Below are 26,777 nucleotides of genomic sequence, written 5' to 3'. Positions count from 1 at the left end.
TTATTTTTCTCCATCTCGGGCTTCAAAAACATGTTGATGATTGTTGCTAAAAATCACGGTGAAATTTTACCGCTACTGAGAAGAAGAATAAAAAATTGTGGCCTGCTTCGGATTCGTGCAGCCCGTGTACATTCCAGCGGGGGGGGGGGGGGGGGGGGGGTCATATTCCTAGTCAATACTGGAGGGTGGTGCAAGACCCCCCCCCCCCCCCCCCCCCCTGTCTTTAAGCACTGCCGTATACACTCGACTAAGGATCGCGCTCGTGTATGGGCCGCTCCCCCCCAACTTGGGAGCCAATAATATGTAAAAAAAAAAGAAACAATTCGCAGACGAACTGCGTTGCCCGTGTGCATATTTTTTTTTTTTTTTCTGCGCGGCAAGCTCCCAGGTAGCCACTAGATGACAGCTGCCTGCTGCTATCAATATTATCACTTTCCAGCATGCGCTGCTATGTAGCTCTGCGCCCTTTAAGCAGTATTCAAACACCAGTACTCGTAGTGGATGGCAACGGCCGACCACACATTAATGCTTACTGGGCGGCTAAGAACAGCATCGCTGCAGCTCATCTGCCCGTGGATTTTGAATTCTTTGCATGCGGTGTCTCAGGGCAATGTAAAAGCTTTCAAAGTCAAAGGAGTTTCAAATGCAATAAATGGAACCGAACATGACTTGATTTACGAGGGTATCGAAAAGCCGGAACCGGGCACCGGCGACAGCGGTGGCGATGACGAAACTTGAAGGCATCTGAAACTAGGCGCCACATATAGCGTCAGACTGCATGGTAAAATAAAGTAATTTCCCCGGAATATAGCTGAAAAATTGAACTGAAAAGTGCCGCACCCCGTGAAACTCACGAAAAAAAAAAAAAGTGCGGCTCTGAGCTCTACATCCCTCCCCTTCCCGCCTCCTTTCGACCTTTTTTCGCGCATGCTAAATATTTAAACGCCGCATCCATATAATAAAATTTAGAAACGAAAATAAGAGTGTCGATTTATTCTCGAAAAGATTGATGCACGTTGTCTCGGCTCTATAATAGGAAGCGGAAGGCATTGCCGAAAAGTCACTCTTCGCCATCGCACGACGTATGGCACTCCTTTTTATAGTGGGCACAGTTGGCGCAGTTAAACGTACAGGGGGCAAAACACATGCCTAGAACAACCAAACTGTGCGTTCCGGAGCTCTCAAAGCCGCTGCAACCAAGAAGGCAAAAAATGACGATGAAATTCTATGAGTTTAACAGCCCATGTTTACATCCAGACCATTTTTAACCAAATCTAATCGCTAGTTATCGCGTGTTACGCCCGAAACACGCTCAGAGCGTGTTCTAGACATGCGTTTTGCCCTCTGTACCTTCTCACGCCAGCCTACTTTTTCATCCTTTGCATTGTCCTCAAATGATCATAACCTATCGCTAAAATAAAATGTGCTTTTTTTTTTTTTAAAGTGCCTCTGCGGCCGGGCGCAGGTTCGCATGCATGGGGTAGAAATTTTGACAAATGCCATTCGTTCGCAGTTGCTGACTTTGTTGTAGAGCAGAAGCGTTTATGTCGTTGTATATGATGTGAAAGTATTGTAAATTGCAACGATTTTTCGTACGAGCGTTTTTTTTTTTTATTGTGAGAAAATAAATGTTCTCTACGAATGAAGTCCTCGGGATCCTGCGTGCTCGTATTTTTATGTAGATATTACAGTGAACGAAACTAACCTTTCGGCTTTATTAAAGAAGAAAACTCACTAAGGTATTGTTTGGGTGCAGGCCTTCTTTCTTTTTTTTTTTTTTTACCGGGGGCGTATAGCACCCCCGAAAAATATTTCTGGATACGCCACTGTCGCAGGATGTCACCCGCAAGCCCGAATTCATTGGCTGTAAAACGGCAATGCGGAAGGATAAAGTGCCAGGCTGCCCGCAGGTAGTGGAAGTGTGGCAATAGAAGGGCAAAAAAAAACAACAAACAAACAGTAAAGTCACGAGAGACAAATAACCTCGAACACTGATTAGCGCTTCGCAGGCGTTGCTTCGAAAGAGCGACATAGACGATAACGAGCTGCTATCTCGAGTGCTCATTGCTTGAAGAGGATCTACTCGTCCGTTGAATAAAGAGGCATCAACGATGTCACCAGAAGAAATGGAACGAGTGCGTGGGCGGCATTTGCGTGAACCCGGCCCCGGCAACAACGAATCGGGTCGCTTTTCTCGGGACAGAATTCGCCTGTTGAATGTGGGCCAAGGAGGAGAAACAGGTGCATAAAAGGGGCATTTACACGACACCGACGGATGCGAGTCCGGCCGGTTTTGTCGGAAATTCGCTCGGCGAGCCCGCATAAACGCTAGCTGGTCGGGTTGAGCGGGCGCGCCGTCCGAGCGGGTTAGGTCAAGGCACCAGCACTGTCTGTAGTTGACGCGCCCTACCTATTCATTTATGGTTTGGTTTATGGGGAGTTTAACGTCCCAAAGCGACTCAGGCTATGAGGGACGCCCTAGTGAAGGGCGTCCTCCTGGGGCTCTTTCAACCCCAGGAGGTTCTAAAGAACCCAGGGGGTTCTTTAGAACCTCCTGGGGTTCTTCAACTTGCCTTGACATCGCACCGCACAAGGACCTCTAGAACTTCGCCTCCATCGAAATTCGACCGCCACGGCTGCAGGATCGAACCCGCGTCCTTCGGGTCAGCAGCCGAGCTCCATAACCAAGATCCTTGCAAACCAAGAAAGTCACATTTAAGTAATTTTAAATTACGTAAACGTGATCGCACTGGTCCACTTGGCTTGTGGCGTCTATACGAAAACAAATAAATTCAGAAGAAATCTGTCCCCCAGCCATAGACAGAATGAGTGCGCCAACCTTCACACGCTAGTGAGTGAATTCCTGGCGACAGGTGTCGAAATATTTGCTCGGAGGCAGAGGACGGGTGTACTCCAGAGCCACTGGCACGATGTCGGTGTAGTTTTCAGCGTGTGCAACTAGTAGCCGGGCCCCATATTACACCAGTACGGCACAATAGCTAGCATCTAAGGCTCACATAGACATGCACTGTGCTCGAGCGGCTACGACTATACCTCAGAGGTATGCGAGAAAAGCCCGATTCCTAACCAGTTGGGACAGTGTTCGCCACGCTAGGCTGGTGAGAGTCATAGGCAGCCAGTACCTTGCGCAAAGGAGACCGCAATGTCAAGTGACGGTACTAGAAACTGAGGGTGGGGCTGCAGGCAGGGCAGACTCGAGCGGCGAGACCAGCTTAAGTCGCGATAACATGGTTACCTCGTTATATTTAAAGAAGAAACAAAATTACAGAATTAAGTAATATCAATTTTTGCGCGCCAAAGCTACACCTGAGCTAAGTATGACTGCATTTGAGGATTTCTACCTAAGTGTAAATGCAGGAACGACTGCGTTTCGCCTTCATCCAAGTGCGGTCCGGATTCGAAATCCGTGAACTCGTTCTTAGTAATGCCGTAGCATTTAACGCGCCTGCCACTACAGCAACTTTGTTCACGCTGATTACAATGACAGCGCGTAGAAATAAGCTAGCGCTTTCTTGATCACAGAGCTGCCTCCTCTTTCTCGATACCAAGAAGCCGCATGAGCCACGAGCTGTAAATTGTTCTATTGAAAAGATATGTATGCCCCTGGAGTGCGCACATCTGCGCATCGTCGGACTTACCCTCCTCCACACCCCTCCCTTACCCATTCCCAACAGATCCTCTGGAGACGCCTCCAGACCCGCTCTCTCTCATCCCCTCAGCTGCTATCCCACTACTGTGGCACCTCCCCTGCATGCACCCTGTGCGGCGACCCTCACGCCACACTCTCCCACATCCTTTTCGGCTGCCCTGTAGATCCTCCCCCGCAGGGACAGCCCGCGTTATCAAGTTGGGAGGACTGGGAGGTCGTGCTCTCGTCTCCGGACCCGCCATCGCAGCTTGCTGCGGTGCTTCGGGGTGCCGACGTCATAGACAAACACCACATGAACGTTCCGACGTAGAGTGGGACCGTGCGGTGGTCCAGGGACCCAAGGGGATCTAACACACTTGCCATAATAAAGTTTTTTCTCTCTCTCTCTCACAGGCAAAACAAACAAACAAACAAACAAACAAACAAACAAACAAACAAAAAACAAACAAACAAATAGAAGAAGCGTGAAATAGAGGAAGGATACCAGATGTGGTGACGTATCGGAGCGGACGCGTAAAAGTGAGGTTCATGGGGCATTAGGGACACGGGCTGGGACCGCTGGAATTCTCTTCAAAGCAGGCAAGCAGAAGTTATTACGCACGCTCATCCATATCCTCCTAGATCCAGGATGCTATGGCCCATCGGATTTCATCAAAGGCCTTTGAGAATAATGCCCTAGTGAAATGTTGGGAATGTTAAGATCAAGAAACGCCCGAAACCATGAAAAAAAAAAAACTGCATTGCACAAGAATAGTACGTGGAAAACTGCGCTGACTGGTACTGAAGGCAAGGAAAAGAAAGCATTTCGCGCTTTAAAAAAATAAAAAGTCACAGACTGAGTATACTCGGGGGCTCACGCTTGGATGGGCCACGCTTGGATGGCGCGACTTTTTTCAGAGATAGGAGGGGGGGGGGGGGGGGGGGGGGGGCAGTTCCGTACAAAGCATTGTGGCCACTGTGGTCTTCCCAAGCGAAATTTCGTGTTTGGAGGGGGGTGAGGAGGGGGGATGTCCTGTTTTCGGCTTGACCAGCACTGTTTACATGAAATCAGTATGCAATGTGCCGTATTTTCCGGCTTGTATGACTCGCATGCCACGCGTAACTGGCAACATAAACGCGAAGTTAGCACGTGAACCGTATCTGTGAGCGAGATGATTTTCCTAATGTGGAGATGGCTTAAACTAGTTTGGGCATGTGGCCGTCGTATTTACCCACCTCTTCAACTCTACGCCTCTAATTATAACTATATCTTTACCCACTTCTTCAGTGTTACATCTCTACTTATAACTACCCCTCCGTTTTCGCAGGCAACAAGACATAGCAACGCAGACGCAACTGTAGCTAACGTATACACTGACGATCCAGACAAAAAAAAAAATAAAATAAAAATATAGCGCATTTGCCGAAAGTACCCAAGCAACAGGGTTCGCTTCTGAGCCGTGTGGTGAAGCAGTCGCGGCACCCCTTAAAGGGCTCTGAAACATCTGAGGAGAGTACATAAACTCGCTCAGTCCCTACATTCTCTCGTCCTGAACACCTAAGCCAAATACATTCCAACACGTAGCAGAGAACCCACAATCGCGCGCGAAAGTTGGCGACTCCTTTCCGGCGACTTTTTCATGCTCGCGCCCTCTTTCGTCGCATGCTCCTGCATATTTCTGTTCAAAGGTGGCTATTGGTTAGATTGTTGCAGGAATCACGCAGCTACCATGCATGGCCGCGGCCAGTCAGCAGCGCCGCTCCGGTGGGTCAGGAAGCTCCGCCCCTCGGGGAACTACCGGTGAAGCAGCGCCAACCTTTGTGCGTGCAAAAAGTGACGAGAAGAGAGGGAAAGACTCGGAGACGCTGAAATTTAAATTTTGACTACAGGCAGCAAAACGCACTAATAACAACCCTTGCTGGAGGATATTCATGAAGCGGCGCCCTTTGACATCTCAGGGATATACCGCACTTTACTCAGAGCCCCTTTCGAGCCCTTTTAAGGTCCAAATATACGCAAGGTAAGTAGAGCACTTGTTCCCACCTTTCCATACCTTTTAGTTTTTAGGGGTGCAGCAAGGGCTTCATTATACGGCCGAGAAGCAAAACCTCGTTCCTTGGCTACCTCTGGCAAAGATGGTGCATATAAACATGGTTTACTTTGGCTCAGCATCAAGTCTCGTACGCTCCTGTTCGAGTATCAGAGATAAGCCATCTCAGCGGACGGCGTCATTGGCACCGCTCGTATAGTACTACAGTTCAGTGCTGCAGGTTAGGCCAACATACCTTCCTCACGCATAGCGCGATCAGATAAACTTCCATGAATGACGCATCTGCACAGTTCGTGCCTGCGCAATTTGCGCCGTTATTCACAGCAATCCGCTTGGCGGGCACACGCCACTGCATGCGACTAATGCAATACATTAAGAGAAAACTCGACTTGCGCGCCACAAATTCTCACAAACTAATTGCTGACCCTAAGCACAGAAATATTTTCAACCCACAATGCAAGAGTTTACTCACAGACAGGACCAGCATTGGTAGGAAATGCCTGGCAGTACAGCCGCCAGCCATTTCCGTTTCCTTTTTCAGTAATACCTACTCCGAAGTTTAATACTTCCTTGCCGAGCTTGAATTCGCGTTGTCCAACGCCGAGTCGTCTTTGAAGCAAATGAGGCTGCTGGGGCACGGCCACAGTCGTGCCCCAGCAGCCATACAGCTACAACGCCTCACAGTTCCGTTGTCACCATGTTTGAGATCTTGTCAGCACCGCTGAGGTGAAAGGCCTCCGCCGTTGTCCTTCGCCGTTTGGGGCTTGATAGCAGCATCGCTTTAGTAGCTCTATACCACAGCATTAAACACGGCCATGCGTATGGCAGTTCGGATGCCAGGCATGAATATCAAGTGAGCGCATTTCTGTAGCCGGAATCAGCTGAAAGAAGGTAATGAATTATTTAAGCAGTGCATTTGCGACGCAGGGACCGAGCTACGCTTATCAAGAAGTCGTACATGACGCGCGGATTGTTTCAGCACTTACCGACACAACAGTTCACGACAGAGGCATTCCGCATCTTGCACCTCACGTGTCCAGTATTGGAAGGCATCCAGAATTCATTTGCATGTTCATTTGTATTAGACATGCTCTTTTATTTTGTTTTGGCATGTGTAAGGATAAGAGAGTAAGGTCAACTAGAACAGTAGTAGTCGTGGGTACTTAAACTGAACGCACTTTTATTGTCTGAGAGAGAAAAAATAAAATGAGGGTGGAGGGGGGGGGGGGGGGGAAATGATCAAAATTTGTAGACGACCAGAAGAGCAATTAAAAAAAAAGTATGGAGAAGAAAAGGCACTACTCGTCGTCCAATACCACAAACTTGTGGTCCACTGTCACCTTGAAGGTTCAACAGCGTATGCGTTTACTATAACAGTACCCTATAGACGATGAGCCTTTTTGCGCGTTAGGAGCTGTCGTACAGGGTAGTCATCACACCAGTCATCGTTATTGCAACCCTCATCTAGGCGGTCGAGTAACAAAACAGAACAATGAGAAACTTCTCATTCACATTAAACAGCCTAAACCTCGTTGTGCGTGCTATGTTGTGACGCTAAATTTGTGCTCTGGGAAGCACACTCCGCCTAAAGACGCTTTGATCGGCTAAAACAGCACCAGGCGCGCGCTAGTTCCCACACAGGGCACTCGCGCTCTACACGGAGCACTGGGCCTACTCTTTGAGCAACGTTGCCCTGCACTACTAGCTGTCGGCATCGCAGATGCACGCGAGGACAGTACTGCAGACTTCCGCCGTTTGAGAAGGTGCTGGCTACCGACGAACTAGACACAGCTGCAGCGGAAGTATGATCCCAAAGAGAACAGGATGCGACGATGCAAGCGAAAGTGACGGCAGACTTCCGTCTTGCGCAGCACACACCGCGATTCGTTGAAGCCGTTCGATTGGAATGAGTCCGTCGCCAGGCGACCGCGGGTCAGCGGGGGGGTGGGGAGCACCGCGCGGCACTCGTCGGCTGTCCAGACACCGGCAGCAGGGGGGCGGCCGCTCAGTCGGCCTTGGCGGCGACCTTGCGCTTGGGCTTGAGGTAGGCACCGTAGAAGAAGAGCGCGAAGAGGATGAAGTAGGACAGGTACATGAACATGGCGAGCAGCGCGGTGCGTTCGGAGATGGCGCACGAGGCGGCGCCGCGCTTGTTGGTGAAGAAGCCCAGGCCGGTGACGTAGGCGCCCATCAGCATCTGGCCGATCTGGAGCGAGGTGATGCAGACGCCGATCCAGCGCGGCATGCGCACGCGGAATGATCGCAGCGCGAAGTACGAGTACATGAGCGAGTGGACCACGTAGTTCATGACCACGTACCAGCGCGCGGGCGCGATGTGCTGCTGGTAGAAGTACCAGGAGAACATGAGCACCGTGATGTGGTGGTACCAGTGCAGGAAGATGAGCTCCTTCTTGCGCAGGATGATGAACACCGTGTCGCCCAGCTCTGGCACCTTGCTCAGCACGAACATCCAGGTCCAGAAGCCCGAGACGCGGTCGTACTCGATGTACGAGTTGTTGCACACCGAGTGGAAGAAGCCGAACTCGCGGAGCACGTGGATCAGCTCGGGGATGGTGCGGCAGGCGCCCACCACGCTGAACACGGACAGTAGCAGGTTCCAGGCCTGCAGCGGCCGCGTCAGCTTGAACGCCGGCCGCTGCGCCATGTAGGCCTGGCCGCCGAACACCACCAGCATGTACAGGCCCACCCAGTAGACGGACGTGTGCCAGTTGCGGTTCATCCACAGCCGGTTCTGGTCCTTGTCGAAGTTGACCTCGAAGTCGAACTCGAACGAGTAGTTGGGCTTGATGTTGAGCAGGTTCAGCGGGGCCTCTACGCCGACGCCACCCATGGTGCGGCCGCTGCTGCACGAGGCGCTGCTGCAAAGGAGGAGAAAAAAGGCAGACTCTTAGGACAATTTTCTCGCGCAAACCGCACGCCGCAACACTCTACATGCTGAGGAATACTTGGCAATGTCACGGGTGAAGACACCGACGACAGGCTCAATGCGCGAACAACAGCGACTATAGCGGGCCCGAAGCACGCGTTGTGCACGCCACCTGCAGGGCGCAGACCGACGCGAAGAGATGGGTATCGCGACAGCAGGACGCCGCTTACACGCACCAGCCATGGCGAGAGGCGGCCGAATAAATCAAAACCGTCACTGCACAATGCGACGCCGCCGTCCTCGGGGGGCCGGTGACAAACGCACGCCGCCATGACTGCTGCGTTCCACGAATGCACCGCACGAGACTGCGCGCCAATCTTTGCTTTTCCGCTTATAGCAGACAAAAAAAAAACAAAAAAAAACATGCCCTCGGCCTGTCTGCGCAACAGAGGGCAGGCATTAGAGCACTTGCGTCTACACTGCACGGCAGCGAGTACCCGCTGAACGCCAAGCGTTATCGTATAATCGTATGCATTACACGTAGTGGCGGCGAAAGGCAGATTACCAGAGTGGCCAGGACGAAGCGAATGGTTTATTCAGGCGTGTCTGCGTCCCCAAAGAAAGCAACGCGGTGGCAGCGATCGGGGCCAGGAAAACAGTGGTCATCAGCCGCGCTCTATTTGAACATGACAGGGAACTTTCCAGATAAACATGCTTACATAATCGTGACGACAGTCTGGAGCGCGTAGTAGAGGCGGCTGTGCGCGATCGCGATCCTTGACGAACAACCAGTCATGTCCGAAGAACGCACGCAAGGTAATTCGCCCTACACGGCGAACGGCGGATGACAACACCGTGTACTGGCAGCGATACAAAAAGAACGCTATTTTAAAAAGTAAAAAGAAGCAGCGTGCCAATACATTTTTGCTGTTACGAGGCCTCAGCACAGCGGTCGTCGCGCCACTCGGGTTATCGAGAGACGCGCCTTGATAGATAAATGTCAAAGGCCGAGTATGGGAGAAATGCTGTGCTAGCTACACCGCCGCTTGGCAGCGCATCCGTGACAACGGACGCCGTAACTAAAACGCACCGCTTCTTTTCTAATTGCAGCGAATTCCTGTCGCATCCCATTGCGTCAGATGCGCATTTGCCGTGGCAAGAGCCCGCGGGGTACTCAGTAGTCCAACAACGTAGCAAGGAAAGCGCGCACCTGAAGATGAAACAGCACGGTGCTAACGCACACTCAGGCTATACTATATGCCCAGCGTTTCCCCACCATTATCAACGAACGCAGACAACGTTTGGCCCAGTACTGGAAAATTATGAAGAGCGAAACCAACCCGTGAGTACATACATCATCTGGACTTGGGAACCTTCGTCACCTTGCAGCACACCTGGCAAGAGGCTGCTGAACCTTCTCTCTTTCCCCACTACCAATCTACGGACTGAAATGATCCTGCTTCTCCTCCCTTCTCTTCGACGCAAACGAAAGTCTAAAGAAAAAAACAAAAGAAAGAACGCCGGAGGCAATGCCCGACTACTCGCCCCCTCTTCAATTTCGGCGTCCACGCCTGCTTATGTGCCTGCAAGCGCAACACAGGACAAAGAAAACCGACAAGTTTCCTCGTATCGGTCGCAGCCTCCTTTTCGTGCAGAGAAAGCTGAATGCCATTTGACCTCTGCTTCTTGAGAAAGCTTAACGACGGCGACGACGCCACTCTCTGACGTCATTCCGCCTAATTTGGGCAGCTTTCCTTTTTTTTTTCTCTCTTCTGCCTCGAACAGGCACTACACACAACTGCAAGTGAGGTGCCAACGGTTGCGCGACGTCAAAAAGCAAAGCCGTCCCTCGGACGAGGCAAGCACGTTTCGCCTACAGGAGTGACGTCACTCGGTGACCCGGAGTGTCGAATGCCGAATGCTCACTATCGGTACAGCGAGAAAAAGTCGACAACAACAACAGGAAGAAAACCAGCAAGACATCTGAGCGATATCTTGGATGGGCTCGCTATCTATTTACGTAACACTCTGCCCGCGGTAGACTCGATGCTTTTTGCCTACCTTTACTGTGCTTCATTCAACCAGCGACGTCAAGCACACATTAACATTCCACAGCCATCCACTGCGTAAGACCGCGCAGTACCATAGCCTCCTTTATACAGGAGGCTATGGCAGTACACACACCCAAGCTCGTTTCGCAGGGGGCAGCCTTCACGCAGTACACGTATACGCGGACGACGCATGCAGGATACACCGACCGGTCCTGTCTGCCGCCGCGCTTTCTGAACTCGAAGCCAGGACAGCCGCCGAGCGCTGGCCCGCGAGGCTGCCACGTACGGGGCTAAAAGAGCATTCTTCCTTCGCGGGGATCATTAGGGGCAGCTAGACGTGCGCCCGGATCCAGCTCATCTGCATGCGGTCCTCCGCGAGGGGTAATTTGTAGTCGGAACAGATGTTCGCGCTTAACTATATATATGCATGAAAACCGATAATCGCGACGGTTAGCGCACCGAGAACGTAACGTGTCTATGTGCCGATTCGAAATTTCCTTGACTGCAGCATAATGCGCGTTGTATTAGCACTGATATTACTCACAACGCGTTGTAAGTGGCAGGAATTTCTTGCAGCGATAAAAATAATGTCACTATTAACTACCTCCCTTTTTTCCTTGGTTTCGGTGACTGCTGGCTTCATACATAGTCACCAACGATTAGAGGGTCATAAAATTGCGCCCGCGAAAGATATTTATGACGACCAACAGTAACCGGGAAATGCAAGTATAAGTTTTGGCCCTAAGGAAGAAGGCTAGGTTATAGAAAGCACGACGGATGTGGTCACGGAAATTGGGAAGCTAATTATGATAATTTGCGGCTTTTGGCGCTCGGGCTACCGGACGCCAAAAGCTGCTCCGCACGAACGACTTTCTCTTTTTTTTTTTTTTAACAGTCCACGTCGTGCGGACACGCATTTGGTGTGGTAATCGAGTAATATCGCCCCTAAGTGCTCTGAACACGACCAACAGAATCACTGCGGGCCAAAGAACGAATCGGCATGCGTCCGGGAGGACGCCCGCCCCTCTCGCCCGACAAGCGTCGCGACCGGCGTCCCTGTCACCGCTATCGCCAAGACAAGGGTCGGGGTACACGAAGAAGGGCTCCTTATCGAACAGTGTTCATCTGGAAAGGCTTACGGCCCAAATTTCACAGAACACATCCGTAGGCTCATCTATACCGCAATGCGATCCCACATTTAAGCTACACTGATGACGTCGCTCGCAGCAAACACTATGTCCGCGGAGTCGACCAGCTGATGCTGTGACGGCCAAGCAAACGTAGCTTCCGCCGTTTGGACGACAATGGGGCAGAGCGTGCACGTTCAGAATCCCTGGTCCCTGAGGCGAGCCGTGGGTGCTCAAGTCGGGAACAAGAAAAGAACTCGACCGATTTCGCGCACTGACCTTGGTTGTTCCCTGACGCCGATCCTGCCAAGTGATGCGCCACATTTCTTCCGACTAATTACTGCGGTCACGACGACGACTGGCTTGATTTCATGTGCACATCTTCTTCTTCTTCTTCTTCTTCACCTCATTATAATGGCACATACCCACGTGGGGGGATTGGCCAAGGTGTAGTGGTATACATAAGAAAATTTTCATAGGATTAAACGTGAAATTTGAAAAATGTATTCATGAAAAACGACAGAATAATAATTGAAGTGAAATAACAAAGAACATTTTGGCGAGAATAATAATAATTAAAAAAAAACAAAAACAAAAAAAAACTCCGAGATTTTTAAAGGAGTTAGCAAATCAACCTACCAGTTGCAATTATGTAATCATGTAGATTCCCACAAATTGAACTCAAAGCAAATCCTTTGGCGCTCGCTCCGAACGATAACAACACTGGCATAGATAACGGGAGCCCTAGCCTGGAGAGAGGGACCTCCAGGTAAATCTTTCTCTGAAGTGCGAACTTTGGGCAGTAGAGCAGGAAATGGTCCACAGATTCAACGACCCCGCATGAGTCACATAGGTTTGTTGGAGACCAGCCACATCTGCATAGGTATAAATTTAAACTGGGAATCCTGCACCGCAGTCGAGTCATTGATACCTCACACTGCCTGGTGTTACACGAACGGACGTTCCATTTATACGCTAAGTGCTGATAATCAGCAGTATTTAGTAGGGGATCGCGTAACCTGGCTGATATGTGTTGGAACCGCTGAAACCTGGAGATCGCCAGCAGACTGAAATTCGGGACGGGATGCGTTACTGGCCCGTCAAGGGCTGACCTTGCCAAATAATCAGCCACCTCGTTGGAATGAATGCCTGCATGACCAGGAATCCAGACAAAACGGACCTCCTTTAAAGTGGACGGGACAAAAAATCGCAGGAAGCGGCACAAAAAATCTTTTTGGGAAGTTTCAAGGGAGACTAAAACTGACAAGCAATCAGCCAGGATGATCACGTGAGATACATGACACGGAACTTTGTGCAGGGCCATTCCAAGAGCCAAAAATTCCGCAAAGAATATGGGGATGTAATCTGGGATGCGGACAGAATAGCTCCATGCCAAATCCTGCGAAAAGATGCCAACTGCAGCTTTTTGGCCGCTGACGGAGGCATCAGTAGAAAGCACCACATGATGGGGGAATTCCGCTATATGACCAGAAAGAATGCCGTTTAAAATGTTTTTGGGCATGTGTTTCGCATGAGATGGGAAGATGTGGTCAAAATGGAATTCCACTGCTACCGGCGTGTCGTCAACCCACTGCAAGGAACTGAGATCAACACCAATCGGGGTTAAAAGTTTCTGCGTTAAGGTAATTTGTGGCATTTTATATCGTGGCCAATGATGGTAAAAAAATAAGGCCTGCTGAGACACAAAAATAGGAGTACTGACATTAGTCATCGGGTCCAACGATCTGAGGAAAGTTCGCACCGTGAGTATTTGAAAGCGGGAAATTAAATCGGGCATACTGGCTTCGAGATAAAGCAGGGCGTTTGAAACTGATTTTGGCAGCCCAAGGCAGAGACGCAGAGCACGCCTTTCCAGTAAGATTAATGGTTGGACCTTGTAGTTTGCGCTACCAGAGAACAAAACGCAACCAAATTCAAGTATAGGTCTTACATAAGCTTTGTAAAGTAACAATAATGTGTCGCGGCGCATCCCAAACCTTTTATTGGCGATTCGTGTCAGCCGGCCTAGAGCGCGTTCTCCTTTACGCACGTTGTTCTTGATATGAAGGCTCCAATCTAAGGTTGGATGGTAAGTAACACCTAGATATGTAACAGATTCCACTTGTGGAATCAGATTAGAGTGATGGGCTAATGAAATGTACAAAGGCGTGTCTGGAGGAAATACCAGTGTGCCACATTTGTTAACATTCAGGGATAAATTAATACGGTGCAACCAAACTCCAAGAGCATCCAAATATCCCTGCATAATCTGGTAAAGCGAATGGATATCCGTGGCCGAGGCGAAAAAAGCTATGTCATCTGCATACACAAAAACTGTTATATCAGGACGGATGGGGATGTCACTGACCAAAATATTAAAAAGCAGCGGTGATAGTACCGAGCCTTGCGGCACTCCTCTTGATTGATGGTAAGTATTAGAACGTAGGGTACCCTCTGCGCAGTAAAAGTATCTGTCCTTTAGAAATTCAGATACCCATGCATAAATGTAGGTTGGAGGATGTAACTGCGCAAGTCTGTCAAGTAAAATAGTATGTTCTACACTATCATAGGCCTTTGCTACATCAAGAGTTACCAAAGCTGAAACTTCTCTTCTGCGTATCGAGAGCCGGATTCTACTCTCAAGATCCACATGCGCGGTCCATATAGAGCATCCGCGACGAAAGCCAATCTGTGCTGGGCTAAGGCCATTAACATCCTGAACATGTTTTGTGAGACGGCTGTGCACTACCCTTTCAATTAATTTGACTAAATTTGAAGTTAGTGCAATTGGCCGAATATTGTCTAAAACGTACCCTTTACCAGCATCTTTCCTCAATAAAATAATTTTCGCCATCTTCCAAATGCTTGGAATCCATGCATTGTTCAATGAAGTATTGACAATATCTAAGAGGTTGCTTGTGAAATCCTGGGCTAAAATTTTAATCATACCAACAGTGACACCATCTTGCCCGGGAGCTGCAGGGTGCATCATTGCCAGGACTGAGAGGAGCTCTGCCGCATCAACCTCGGTATAAACTGAAGAGGGTGTGATTGCGCGCAGAGGGACATTCCTTTGAGTCTGGAAACGTACCGCTAGTCCCTGAGCAATACTATCCAGGGTTTCCTGAGCCTGTTGGGGTGATAACACTGTTGAAGAAGTAAGGTGAGGGACTGGAGAACTCTTGTTACTTTCCATAAATCTATATAGGGCCTTCCGATTACGAGGATTTGAAAGATAAGTGTTCAAATTTTGGTTATAGTCCTCCTTGGCTTTTGCAATTGTTTTTTTGAAAGATGCAGATAAAAATTTGTAATTTAACCAATTTGCTGGACTCTGGTTGCAGGATAGCCTCTTCCAGGCCGCTTTTCTGCAACGATAGGCCTGCTCACATTCTTGTGTCCACCAGGGAGACGGCTGTTTATTAGAGACTGCTGCGGGCACAGTGAATATTGCATGGTCTACTGCACTTTGCAAAAATGAAACCGCCATCAGCTCAGTATTTTCTTCTTCTAACCGCGTGAGCGCGTGACTATTTCTACTGCCTTCTTTTTGGCCACAGCCAAAACTCGTCGTGCAAACAGTGGTCACCAGCTTGACGGTATCCGTGCACTGTTTGCTCGCGAAAGTAACAAAGTATGATAACGCAGACCTATTAGAGGAGAAAAATAAGGGTATTGAAAAAATAGCAGTGTCAACCCTTAAGAAGAAAATGAAGACAGAACAGCAGGGAGCTCTACCCTAGCGGTGACAACGGAAAGCTTACTACTGTCGTGTGGCGCCAGAAGACATCACAATGCGACGAGGTGTATTCTACTGCAAAGCAGAAAACGAATAGGCATGCACCTGCAGGTATCAAAGAAGAGCAATCAGTACTTCCAGAGTTGAAGATGCGCACAAAAGCAAAGCACACGTTATTTCTTTCTTTTTGTTTGCACTGTTTCGCATCCTTTCACATGCAACTTTTAACCGAGATCGTCACATAATCAAAAGGGGCTATCGGCCGCAAAAGTAGTCAGAACACAAAAAAAGGCTTTGAACCAGGAGGAAAAAAAACGCAGCGCAAAAAAAAAAAAAAGAACCACTGAGAACGACGGACACACACACAAATTTAGTGCAAACTGGAAGGGTGGTTTTATACCATCGTATCACAGCTGCACCATCAGGACACTGAGCTAGCAAAACATATTACCAAGAAACGCAAGCTTGTTTGGCAACAGCGCGACAGAAGGGCTACACACTCATCTTCCAAAAGTGCAACCCATGGTTTTTGCGCACTTTTAAAACAACGCATTCTTTGAGAAGTGGAACGCACCGACAATCGCGGCAGTGGACTGACAGACCTTTCCCACATATGTTCTTCAAGTCACGGCCATGCCTCCGATGCCCATTTATTTATTTATTCAAACACACACAGCACCCGAATCGGCATTATTGCAGACGGTTTGGTTGGTTTGGTCTATGGAGTTTTAATGTCCCAAAGCGACTCAGGCTATGAGGGACGCCGTAGTGAAGAGCTCTGGAAATTTCGACCGCCTGGGGTTCTTTAACGTGCACTGTCATCGCACAGTACACGGGCCTCTAGAATTTCGCCTCCATCGAAATTCGACCGCCGCGGCTGGGATCGAACCCGCGTCTACCCAGCTATTTCCCAACGTGAGCTGTTCATGATACACCTTCCACCGCTGACCACGCTTAGCTCTTCGCCGCCACCAGGCGTTTATGCGTTCTCTCACTGAGTTTAGACACTTACGCAGCATGGCGTAGGCGCAGTCTTTTTTTTTTATTTTGTCAAGGATGCGCTTAACGAGCGCGATTTGCATCGTCATGGGGGTAAAGCGGGGGCTTTAAGTAGGAAAGTGCGCGAACAAGCCGGCGAGAGGACTGAACCACGACGTACTCTCCAAACACCGGAAAAGATAACGGAAGCAGCTCGCGTCGAGGATGACAGGGCTGAGTGCACGCATGTGACAACCCATTTCCAGCACTCAGCACCGCCCGATAGCGCCACCGCCAGACGGTGGGGACGCTGGTAAGCAAAGGCTGATACACCGAGAGCCCTCGTGTGAAGTGTGGCCACAAACCACGAGACGTCTGGAGGTCTTCGCAGGCTGTCTGCGCGAGAACAAGAGCGTCCCGCTACACTAGTATTCGATCGTCCACTCGTTCACTCAAGTATACGCCAACAAACCGGAGTGCGTGCGCATTAAGTGGGAAGTAATATCAATATCAGGCCACCGCGACAGACAGGCAAGGAAAAAAAAAGGGGGGGGGGGGGGGGGAACTGCCGAAAGAGTACACCGAATGCCCCCCCCCCCCCCCCCCCCCCCTCCCCCTCCCGAAGATAACGCCCTTCTCTCAAGCCCTCCTTCCGTCGCGCGAGCAGATAGGCATGCATCCGCGGAGGCTGCGACGCGGTGCGCGGGCAGATACAGTGGTCCTAACCGACCGACACAAGCGCTCAGGGCTGATATTACCCTCTCCAGCGGCGCTTTTTTTTTTCGCCCCCTCGATCGTTCTCGACGGGGCGTTGCGCCTCAGTATCCTGTTCGGGGGGAAAGTTGTCCAAAGTGGCTGATTTATCGCTGCCTGGACGCAGATTACGGCGAAGTCCGCGACGCCAGGGAGGCCGGCCAACTGGACATCTCTCGCCACTCCCGGTGCGCTTGCCCTCAGGTTGGTCTCCATACGGGAGCGAAGGTCATCACTCGGTCCGAGCGTCCCGCTGCCTCTATCAAGACTCTCGCGCCAAATATAGCGTAAAAACGCGCCGGCTCACATTCCTATTCAAGCTCGTTCTCGTCCACTCAAGGCGAGTGCTGAAGCCGACAAAGAACGCGGCAACACGTATAGCTACACATTCCTCAGCGCTCGGCTCCGCTTGAACAAGTGGCGGGCGCCATTAAGGAGGCGCACGCTGTTTTTAACACGATAGCGTTAGGGAGCTCGTGTTGCAGAAACTCCGGCGTCGTCGTTGACCGTGGGCTAAAATGCACGAAAAATCCCCAGAAAAGCAACCCAGGAGGCAGGTGGGCCACCTATAGGGCACGTAACCTTGTGACGCCATCGCAACCTGCCGACCGGATTGTGAGCAAATTGAGCACTGCGGCAGGTGGCAGTTAAATTAAGAGCAACCTGGATCGCAACCCGGCCTAAGCAACCCAAGTCCTGCTGATGGCAGCACCTGCCACAGAATGGCAGTGGCGCATCGCTTGACCGCTGCGCCAGGAGTGGAAGGAAGACTTCCGGGGATCTATGAATGTACAGGATGACCAATTCCGCATATATGGACACTAACTCATTAATGCTATCCGAACAACTGCCATCCATGAACACTGGATCTGAACACCGGAGCATAAGTGAAAAACCGAAGAGCTAGCGCACTTAATCCGCATTTGGCCTAACTACGCAAATCGACCATCATTTTTTTTTTTTGCTTTCCTCAGATGCGCAGAAGACCGTTTGTAAGTATTTAGAAAGAGACCCTTCCCAGACCCTGTTTCGGCGACAACTGCACGCAGCGGAACATCCTGCTCTTGCGTTTTCACGGACGAAAAAACATGGTCAGATCATTCCGTTTAGCGCCTACGATTGTTCTGTGTTAGGCGGCCACGCCATCATGTATCCGTAAAGGTCGATCGCATGCTTTTTAATCTTTGTTCGGGCCGCATGCGTTTTGGCGCTTTCGTTCCTGCCTTTTTACGCTACTAATGATAATTAGTAGAGTAAAAAGGCAGGAACACTCCAGTACACTCACGTCGCTGAAGCACGACCCCCGTGGGCACGGACACCGCCGAAAACGGGCTGAACAAGCGCAGCACACCGGTCATAGCGCGCTTACGAAACGTCAGCACAAAAATCTCCAGAAGCATGGCACGCGAAAGCACAGCGTGTCAGCGTTCACATGCAGTTTCGAGAAGTGGTCTTGACAAGACGCGAAGTGTCGGCTGTCCTCAACTGCGACGAAGCCCCGGCTGGCACGGCGGGAAAAACAGCGAGCCGTTTCGACGTGAGCAGTCAACTGCTGTAGAGGCGGAAGCTCTCTACCGCAGTCGCAGCCATCCCTCGTCAGTGGTAACACTGTGAAAACCGGACCCGCGTCCTCTCGCAAAAGCCAAGATTCCGGGACCCTGGCGCAATTTTTGTCAGCGCACAACATCATCACATCGCTGCTTTAAAAACCCCACAATTCAGCTCCCGCTAATAATGCACTGTAGTGACATTTTACTCTTACTGGCCACGTTGGTTCCATGACCATGCATGGCCACGTCCCATGGACGCGACAGACGGAACTTTCCGACATTGAACCTTCTATTTCGCTCCCTTTATTCCCATCTTCACGTGTAGGATAGCCAACCGGGCATTAAATGCTTGGTTAACTTCCTCGTCTCTCTTCGCGCCCAGGTCTGGGAAAGTTGTGAGATCAAACCTCTAGAGAACATAAATCCGTCCAGAGTACAACTCCCATAATATTGTATGCAATCAATGGCGCATTCTTTTGTTTTTCCAATCTGAGGACGGGGACGTCCCAGCAAAAAAAGCAATCCCAGGAATCACTGTATTTTTACAGTCAAGTTCTATGTCTGTCTGTTCACAACTGTTACCACGCATGCATGTCGAGTACTGGCTTTTTTGTCGCTTTCTCTTTTCACTTCCATGCCCCTCCTTATCAGGCAACGGTTGCATGTTTCCCACACGACTCACCACCACACACGAAGCAGGCACACCTCGAGTGCGACAAGCGGTGCGGTGCAGTCCCTGGATTAATTACGCCTCGAGTGCATAAGGCTGAAAGACTGACCGCTGGGGTGACACTCGGATGCACACACCCTCGAGGAAGGCAGCAGCCTGCACCGGACCAAAATACAGAGCTTGGAATTCCTTCCACTTGTCGCACTTTTCCTTTCCAGCGCCCCCAAAATAAGCACGCACGCGGAAGAGGAGGAAGAACCCGGCCCCCTCCCCACGCGCAGTGCCGGAGCGCGCGGTTGCGGACAATCGGCGGATGCGATAGACTGACGCGCGCGCGCGAGCGACTTCCGCGTGAGCGGGTCCCTTGGGGCGGAAAAGTGGCCCCGCGAGGCGCAGTTTCTCCTGCCGCAGCTGCTGCTATTCCAGGGCGTGCGAACAGCACGTACGCAGACCCGTAGACACGGGCTGTACGCGACGTTACTATATACGTGGGGGGAGGGGCTCTGCGGAATGAATGTGGGCTTACATCATGCGCCACCCTTTTTCGGCGTCGCGATCCAAGCGCTTCCGCTGGGTTTCCCCCTTTTGATCAAGAGCGAACGATGCCGGCCCGAGGTCAACCCCATCTCTGGGCACCGTGCCCGCAAAGCGGTCTTCCTACCCTTTCTTCTTCCTTACATTTTTTTTTTCGCCTTACGAGAACCGTTGCTCGGCCGACTCTGGGCAATCGCTACATAGCTGCAGCGGAATTTTGCCAGCCGTCTTCGCGGAGGGCGCTGCGGCGCCGCAGGCGAGACGCGACGAGAGCGGCCAGCGCTTGCTGCGCTTTCCGGCTAGGAAGAGCGGCCACGGCCAATGGGCCACGAACGGATCGCTCTTGCGACGGAAACCAGCGCACACGGGACATCGAAGGGTGAAGCGCAACAGGGAGAAGAACGAGCAGCTGTACTACATACGGCGCTTTATAGTCGGATAAAACTCGAGAACGAAGCGGCAAGTGCCTCCTTCAAAGCAGGACAGGCTGACAGTTCAACAGAAATTACAGTACTGCATGCCTCGAAATCAATGCTATCGAGCCGTTCGTCCTTTAGAACGTTCCATTTAGAGAAGACAGGGTTAATTGGAGAGACATATGGGAGAGGCCTTTGCTCTGCGGTGGGAGTAGTCAGGCTGATGATGATGATAATTTAGAGAGGAACACAAGCAGCGCGCTGAGCGCGGCAGTCAAATGCTAGCTGGGAGGAAGCTTTCTCGAAAGCAGCTGCAGGTGGAATTGGCCGTAATCCCGTGGCCGGTCGACACACGGTACACGTACAGCTATGCGTTAACAAAATGCGCAAACTTCACCGTACAGTTTCATTGCCGCATGTGCCGGTGATGCAGCGCAGAAGCTGTTAGACATAAATGGATACAGAGGAATGAGCAAAAGTCACGTATAACGAGGAAATAATTGAAAAAAAAAAATCTAAGCAAGCTTAGAAGAGGGTAAGCTAAAACGGTGACAAGAAGGGGAATAAATAGTCGTGCCCCGTTGATATAGACACTTTCGTTCCCGAGCAAAGTTGTCCATAAAGCGAGTTGTGCGTACTAACGAATTGTGAAGAAAAAAAAATTGATCAGATACAAAAAAAAAAACACCGCGATAAAGATCTGCTTTTGAGCATAGTGGTGGGCGGTGAAATGAAAATTAGACAAAACGATTCTGGTATTTTGGTAGCATGCGCTGCAACTTGAAGTACCTACTAGTCCACGAGTCGCGTGATGGCCTATCTCCTGCTACGATCATTCACAACCCACGAAACGCTATATCTGTACCTGGTCGCTTGACAGCTGCTAAATACGGCTTTCAACGTAGCACAAACTCTCTTCACAGCCATGGACGCGATTCAAGGCAGGCCTACACCGGGAAAAACGTGCGCTACAAGCAGCCCTGACAGCGGAGAGATGCAAGAGTGTCGTCCAGAATGCCCCTGCAAATGGAAGAGCTTTAGATGAACGGAAGAAAGAAAAAGCGAGTCGCGTTTCATGCGTCCCGGCAGTTACGCGCAATCGGAACATCTCGCGCGCACAGCTACCGTAGCGCCGCCCGTGGAAGATTATTGCGCCGCAGATAGGAAACTTTCTCCTCACTGATTCGCCGGCGTGAAACGCGGTGGTAACCAGTCGAGTGGAGACGCCCTTGGTTGCGCAACGCGTCGGGGCCCATTCCGCATTTCTCTCGCTTTGCGCAATTTCCCTGCGTCGCGTTTTTTTCTCCCGATCAAGGTTAAGAGGCGAGCATGCGCAACTATGCGCAACAACCACCGTGCAGCGCCTGCAACGAGACACCGCTTCGCGCGTGACCGCCGTGCCCTACCCTCTCTCTCTTTTTTTATTCCCTTCCTGGGCCCCCGGAGTAACCTGCACGCGGTGTACTATAGCGCGAGTGTCTCTCGGTCGCCCAGTTTTGGCCGGTGAACCAGCTGCCTCCGGCGGAGGAGGCAGCGGTTAGAGATAACCTGCGTGTCCGCCGTTACGCAGAGCGCGCAGTTATTTTCTGCCGACAGTCAAGCAGACTACGCGAAGAGAGGCTGAACGAGGGGACATTCCGCTTTTCTTCCTTCCTTCCTTCCTTCCTGGACGAAGCGAGAGTTGTTAATAAATGACTGCTCGCGAACGTAAATAGGCCGAGAACTGCCGCCGCTGGGGCGTGTTCATGCGCACGCGACTGTTTGTAATCGGCGCGGGGTCATGCACATAATCCGAGAATGGAAACGTACGTACAGGAAGGCAATCCAGAGCGCATGCGTATACGCGTGGCTTGAATCCGCCGATCTGTGCAAGCGTAGCGTAGCGCAGCGCGTGCAAACTTACGCCTCGCTGGCTTACCCCCTCGAAGAAATTTCACTCTACTACAGGTTGCCTATACACCTTCGGGGCAGAATGTGTACACATGAGCGGGCACAACTGAAGCCTGTACGCACCAGCAATGTGCATGCAAAGGTACACAAGCGGTTGCCCTCGATATTGAAGAAATGGCATTGCGCAAAACGGTTAAAATTATTGCCAAAATTCCCGACCGCAGCGAGTTACTGAGCGCGGTTCGTGCTATCTGACTTTTATTAAGCATTTACAAATTTACGCGTTCACATAACAGTCGCCGACGGAAGCGAATTTCAATCAATCACTGCACTCCAGGCATAAGGCTTTCAACTAGTTTGAACGAGCCGAAACTTGTCTTCTTGTTGCTTCATTGTCTTGTATTTGTCCACAAACAATAGGTTATTTGTACAGTTCATTTTGTATAACAGATCCTCATTTGCCTTCTTGGTCTGCCTGTTTTGCATTGTATATAATGTCTTAAATTTTTGTCTTGCATTTCTATATATACATATTCACTTCGTATGAGCCAAAATTCGTTTTGTCTTCCATGTGTGCCATATCTTCTTACTGTGTTCTGGATGCATTTATTTTACGAATGCTTATTCGAAATCCTTATTAAAACTGTTCACTATACTCAGTGCATGCATTACAATATCGCTTGTGTCGGTACATCACTGCTGCTGCGCCCAGCGGGGTCAGTCAGGAGGCCTATGTCATCCTTTAGTCCAGTCTCGCAGGCAATACCTGTGTATTGCCAAACAAACAACGAAGAAAAATAAAACTCCTACATGTTGCCACGATTTCACTCCAGCTCGGTTCACTCGAAATTTATTCGAGTAGCGTCCGTCTGGTTTCTTCTCTACTGCGCCAAGCTTGAAGGACAATGCGCGCTGCAGAGCCCCAACGCTTTATGGCGAACTCGAACCGCCCGCCTTCCCCGTTGAGCATGCTTACAGAAGATGACTTGGGCGCTCGGCTCGCTGTACAACAGGGAAAAGATGTCGCGCGACCTTGGTTGCATAAGAGCGCCCGACGTAACCGACCGGTGGTCTAACCGGACGCGCCGACCATGCTATTTACCCGCCATTGTTTAAAACTTGTCCCAGCGCGCCCTCTCACACGTTACGCAATAGCGCCTCCTTGACACAGCGGTTGCTCACGTACATCGGCGAACCCAGCTGCGTATCCGCGCAACGGCGTATACTGAATTCACGAGCGAGCAAGTGACCGCAGTGCCGTCTATTTGCGAGTCTATAGATGCTGGTGTATATATCAACAAAACACTTGCAAAAACCTGGGTCAGGGGCCGAATTACGGAACGTTCTCAACCTGAAGGCCGTCTCAAAACAGACTCAAAGCCCCGCTCTTGTTGGCCTTTGACCGTGGTCACGGCCGAGTCTGGGCTTTGAGACTGTTTTGAGACTGACTTCAGGCTGAGAATGTCCCGCAATTCGGCCACTGATCTACGAAGCTGTTGGTACACGCATTTCGTATGCGTAAGATCAATTTGTGATTGGTCCGCGCCTGCCAATCACGGCAGTCATCTGACAACGGCTGCAAGGCGCCGGTAAACTGAAAACTATCTCGAGGACGAAGCTACCAATGACAGCCTCCCGTAAACGGACCCGGCCTGTGTAACGGAGAACCTCAGAAATGAATCTCGGCTGCTTTGATAAGCTTTTTTTTCTTTCGCATTTTGTTTGTTAACAGCCGCACAGAAATGGCGCTTAGTGCACGCGCACAACCAGTAAACAAAGAGAAAGGCACATGTTACCAGGAGCTCAAGCGTAAAACTGGTACTTACAGCGAAACCGAAGTGAATATCTGCTGCACCACACCGCCAGTGCACAGATGAAAAGCACTGCGTGCGCATAGTTGACGCAGACCGCACACGCGAAGGAAATAATGTAAACCTTTGACAAAGGCAAGGATATGAAGGCAAGGATGTTTATATATGACTTGGGCCAGTGATGACGGCGATAGGAACACGGTGTGTGCGTCTACAAGAAATGTGTGAAGAAACGCACTTACATAAAGTGACAGATAGCGAATGTACTGCGTATAAATAATGCGAGGTTCCCTGAAGTGTCCAGCGGGAAGATGCCACGCACGAACGCCAGGAAAGCTGCTGCCCGTTGTGCCTTGGGCCATTTCGCGCTCAAAAACACGGTCATGTGGAGGGTAAGCACAGCGGCTACTTTCCTCCGAAATATACCTAGAAGCAGGACATAAAGCGTTGCGGCGTTTTTATGCTCTTTATTAAGGTGCAAAAAAAAAAAAAAGGCCGCCATAACGACAGCTGCACACACACAAAAAAAGTCATATTTTTCCTGCTCTTCTTTTTTCTTTTGGTACAGGGAAGGAAGATCAACTGAAGGAAAGCTCAAAGATCAGCCTGGTTAATTCAGGCATGGCCTGCAACTGCGCAGTGGTGTGAAAAGAAAGGTGAAATAAAATGTAGAGAAAAGTGGCGATAGATAAGAACGTGAAGAAGCTGACTAATACGATGAGAGAAAGATCTCTGCGAGAGGAGTCCAACGATGCCTAAAAGAGCCTGAACACCGTCCCAGCAAGCAGCTTGAACGACTCATTCGGCGAGTGAAGCCTACGTATAGTCAGCCACGTCCTTGTTCTCGCACTCTCGAAGCAGCGTCACAAAGTGCAAAATAAACTATAGTACTGCTGTCTGCTCGGGCGCACATGACCCGAAGCACGCGCCTGTTCACTGTCGAGCTCACAGACGCCGTTGGCAGACGAGAACACACCAGTCTCATAACTGCGTCTCGCGCCACTCATCTCGAACGCTAAACACGCGCGCAAGCACAAAACCCAGGGAACAAGACGGCTCCAGTTACGAACGCATGTTCGCCAACATAAACAAACCCGAGCTCCCTAAACTGCGTCAGGCCGACTGCAGACGAGCAAGCACGGAATGCTCCCCACAAAAAAAGCTACTGCAATACACAGCTGACCCATTATGCCAGCAAACCACGCGGCTTCCAACGCCAGCAGATATCAAGTGAACGCGGGACACGTTTATCAACACGAGTTTGTTTACACACAGCACTGCACTTCCAAGATGCAAGCACTCCACAACGGCGTACGAAGAGGGGAGACCAGACATCCGCCTGGTCAGGGGTAAACTTCCGTCGCGCCGGCTATGGAAGAGCGACGCAATTAAGCCCCTAACGACAATAACACAAAATAACGACGGAGTAACGACAATAACGCCCCTCAGCATGCTCACTGGCGTCCCGTTATTCTCCTATGCCCCTAACCGATAGGGTCCCTTTATTCCACTCAAAGTCTCTATTAGCTCCTGGCGTTTGCGCGGGAGATAGCGCCCTCAGAAGCCGCAAGCCAGAGGCGTTTGAGGCGTCCGCTTCGACGCGCCGCACAAACCGGACGAACCTTTACGACGAAGTTCGCGCGACAGACAACGCCGTATGCATTTCTGCCGCCGCTTCTTGTTTCGCGAACGCCAGGCGTGGGACGAAGTTCGTCGCTTCGTCGTCGGAAATTCGTTCCATGTGGGTCGGCCACGCCATCCCGGCGGGCTAAGCTGATAACCGTCACGCAACCAAGAGAGCCGCGGTTGCGCGACGAGTTTCCAGTCGCATAAGGTCCTCCGCAGACGTAGTATTTTTGCGATTATGTACAAGAGCGACAAACTCGGGAGCCAGGAGAGGGGGGAAAGGAGGAGAAACAGAAAGGGAAAAAAGAAAATCATGAAATGGGCTGCATAATTCCGACACACGGCAAAGCTGAACGCAAAACGACTCGCAGCACACAAACGGTCTCACGCAGCCTCTTTACAGCGTGCAGTTCAGCCATTCGCATAATGCGAACGATAAGAGAGACCAGGAAAACAGAAGCATTACGGGCGCGTCTTCGGACAGTTAACACTCCCATGTCGTCGAGCAAATTGCGCCCCGCGCGACTATAGGGATACGTCCCTGAAAGCCGTCCGAGAGCGCGCATTCAGCGAAAGCCACCATATGTTTCTTCGTCGCCGCCGCGCTGACAGACGACGATAAACTGTGCGGAGCACCCGCCCACCGGCGTAAAACGAAACAACGAGTGCCGTACCTCCTTGTTGCCTTCCAGCGGGAAAATCGCGCAAATGCACGGTGCGTGCTGCAGTCAAGTGTCACAAAGCATATATACTGACTAGAGTATGAGAGCCAAACAATCCACAACATCAACTAAACTTCCGTATAGCGCTACGCTCGCTTTCTGTTGGACGCGAGAGCTCCGTCGGCAATAATAGTTCTGCTGTCCAGGGAGATCTGCAGATTCAAACCGCTGTGGAAAAAGCCTGTGGGTTGATCAACTTCAGGGGGTAATAATTCCCTTTTACAGACGTTAACTGCGGGTAGGAAGGTGAAAGCCGCGACTTCAGAATACGGGAGCACAATGTGGCCAACCGCAAACAAAACATGCAGCTATGCGGTGCGCTT

The 26,777-nt window shown here is 50.7% G+C and overlaps 1 protein-coding gene across 8 annotated transcripts in view; it reads right to left on the bottom strand.

Moving 5' to 3' along the window:
- Positions 1–6,853: 6,853 nt before the first annotated feature.
- Positions 6,854–26,777, bottom strand: part of LOC149352982 (very long chain fatty acid elongase 6-like) — a 165,240-nt gene continuing 145,316 nt past the window's right edge. For 6 of the 8 annotated variants that reach the window (XM_089582183.1, XM_089582188.1, XM_089582185.1 and 3 more), the window contains one exon: positions 6,854–8,579. In XM_089582183.1, coding sequence (XP_089438309.1) covers positions 7,706–8,551 — 846 coding nt within the window. In that variant the 5' untranslated portion in view covers positions 8,552–8,579 and the 3' untranslated portion in view covers positions 6,854–7,705. The remainder of the gene's footprint in view (positions 8,580–26,777) is intronic. The other 2 variants (XM_089582186.1, XM_089582187.1) reach the window with 1 other exon arrangement.

This window comes from Amblyomma mixtum, chromosome 3 (assembly GCF_055824585.1).
Source record: "Amblyomma mixtum isolate Tamu chromosome 3, ASM5582458v1, whole genome shotgun sequence".
In the NCBI taxonomy this organism is placed as follows: domain Eukaryota; kingdom Metazoa; phylum Arthropoda; class Arachnida; order Ixodida; family Ixodidae; genus Amblyomma; species Amblyomma mixtum.
Note: the sequence above shows the minus strand (reverse complement) of the source record. Positions and strands in the feature narration are given on the sequence as shown.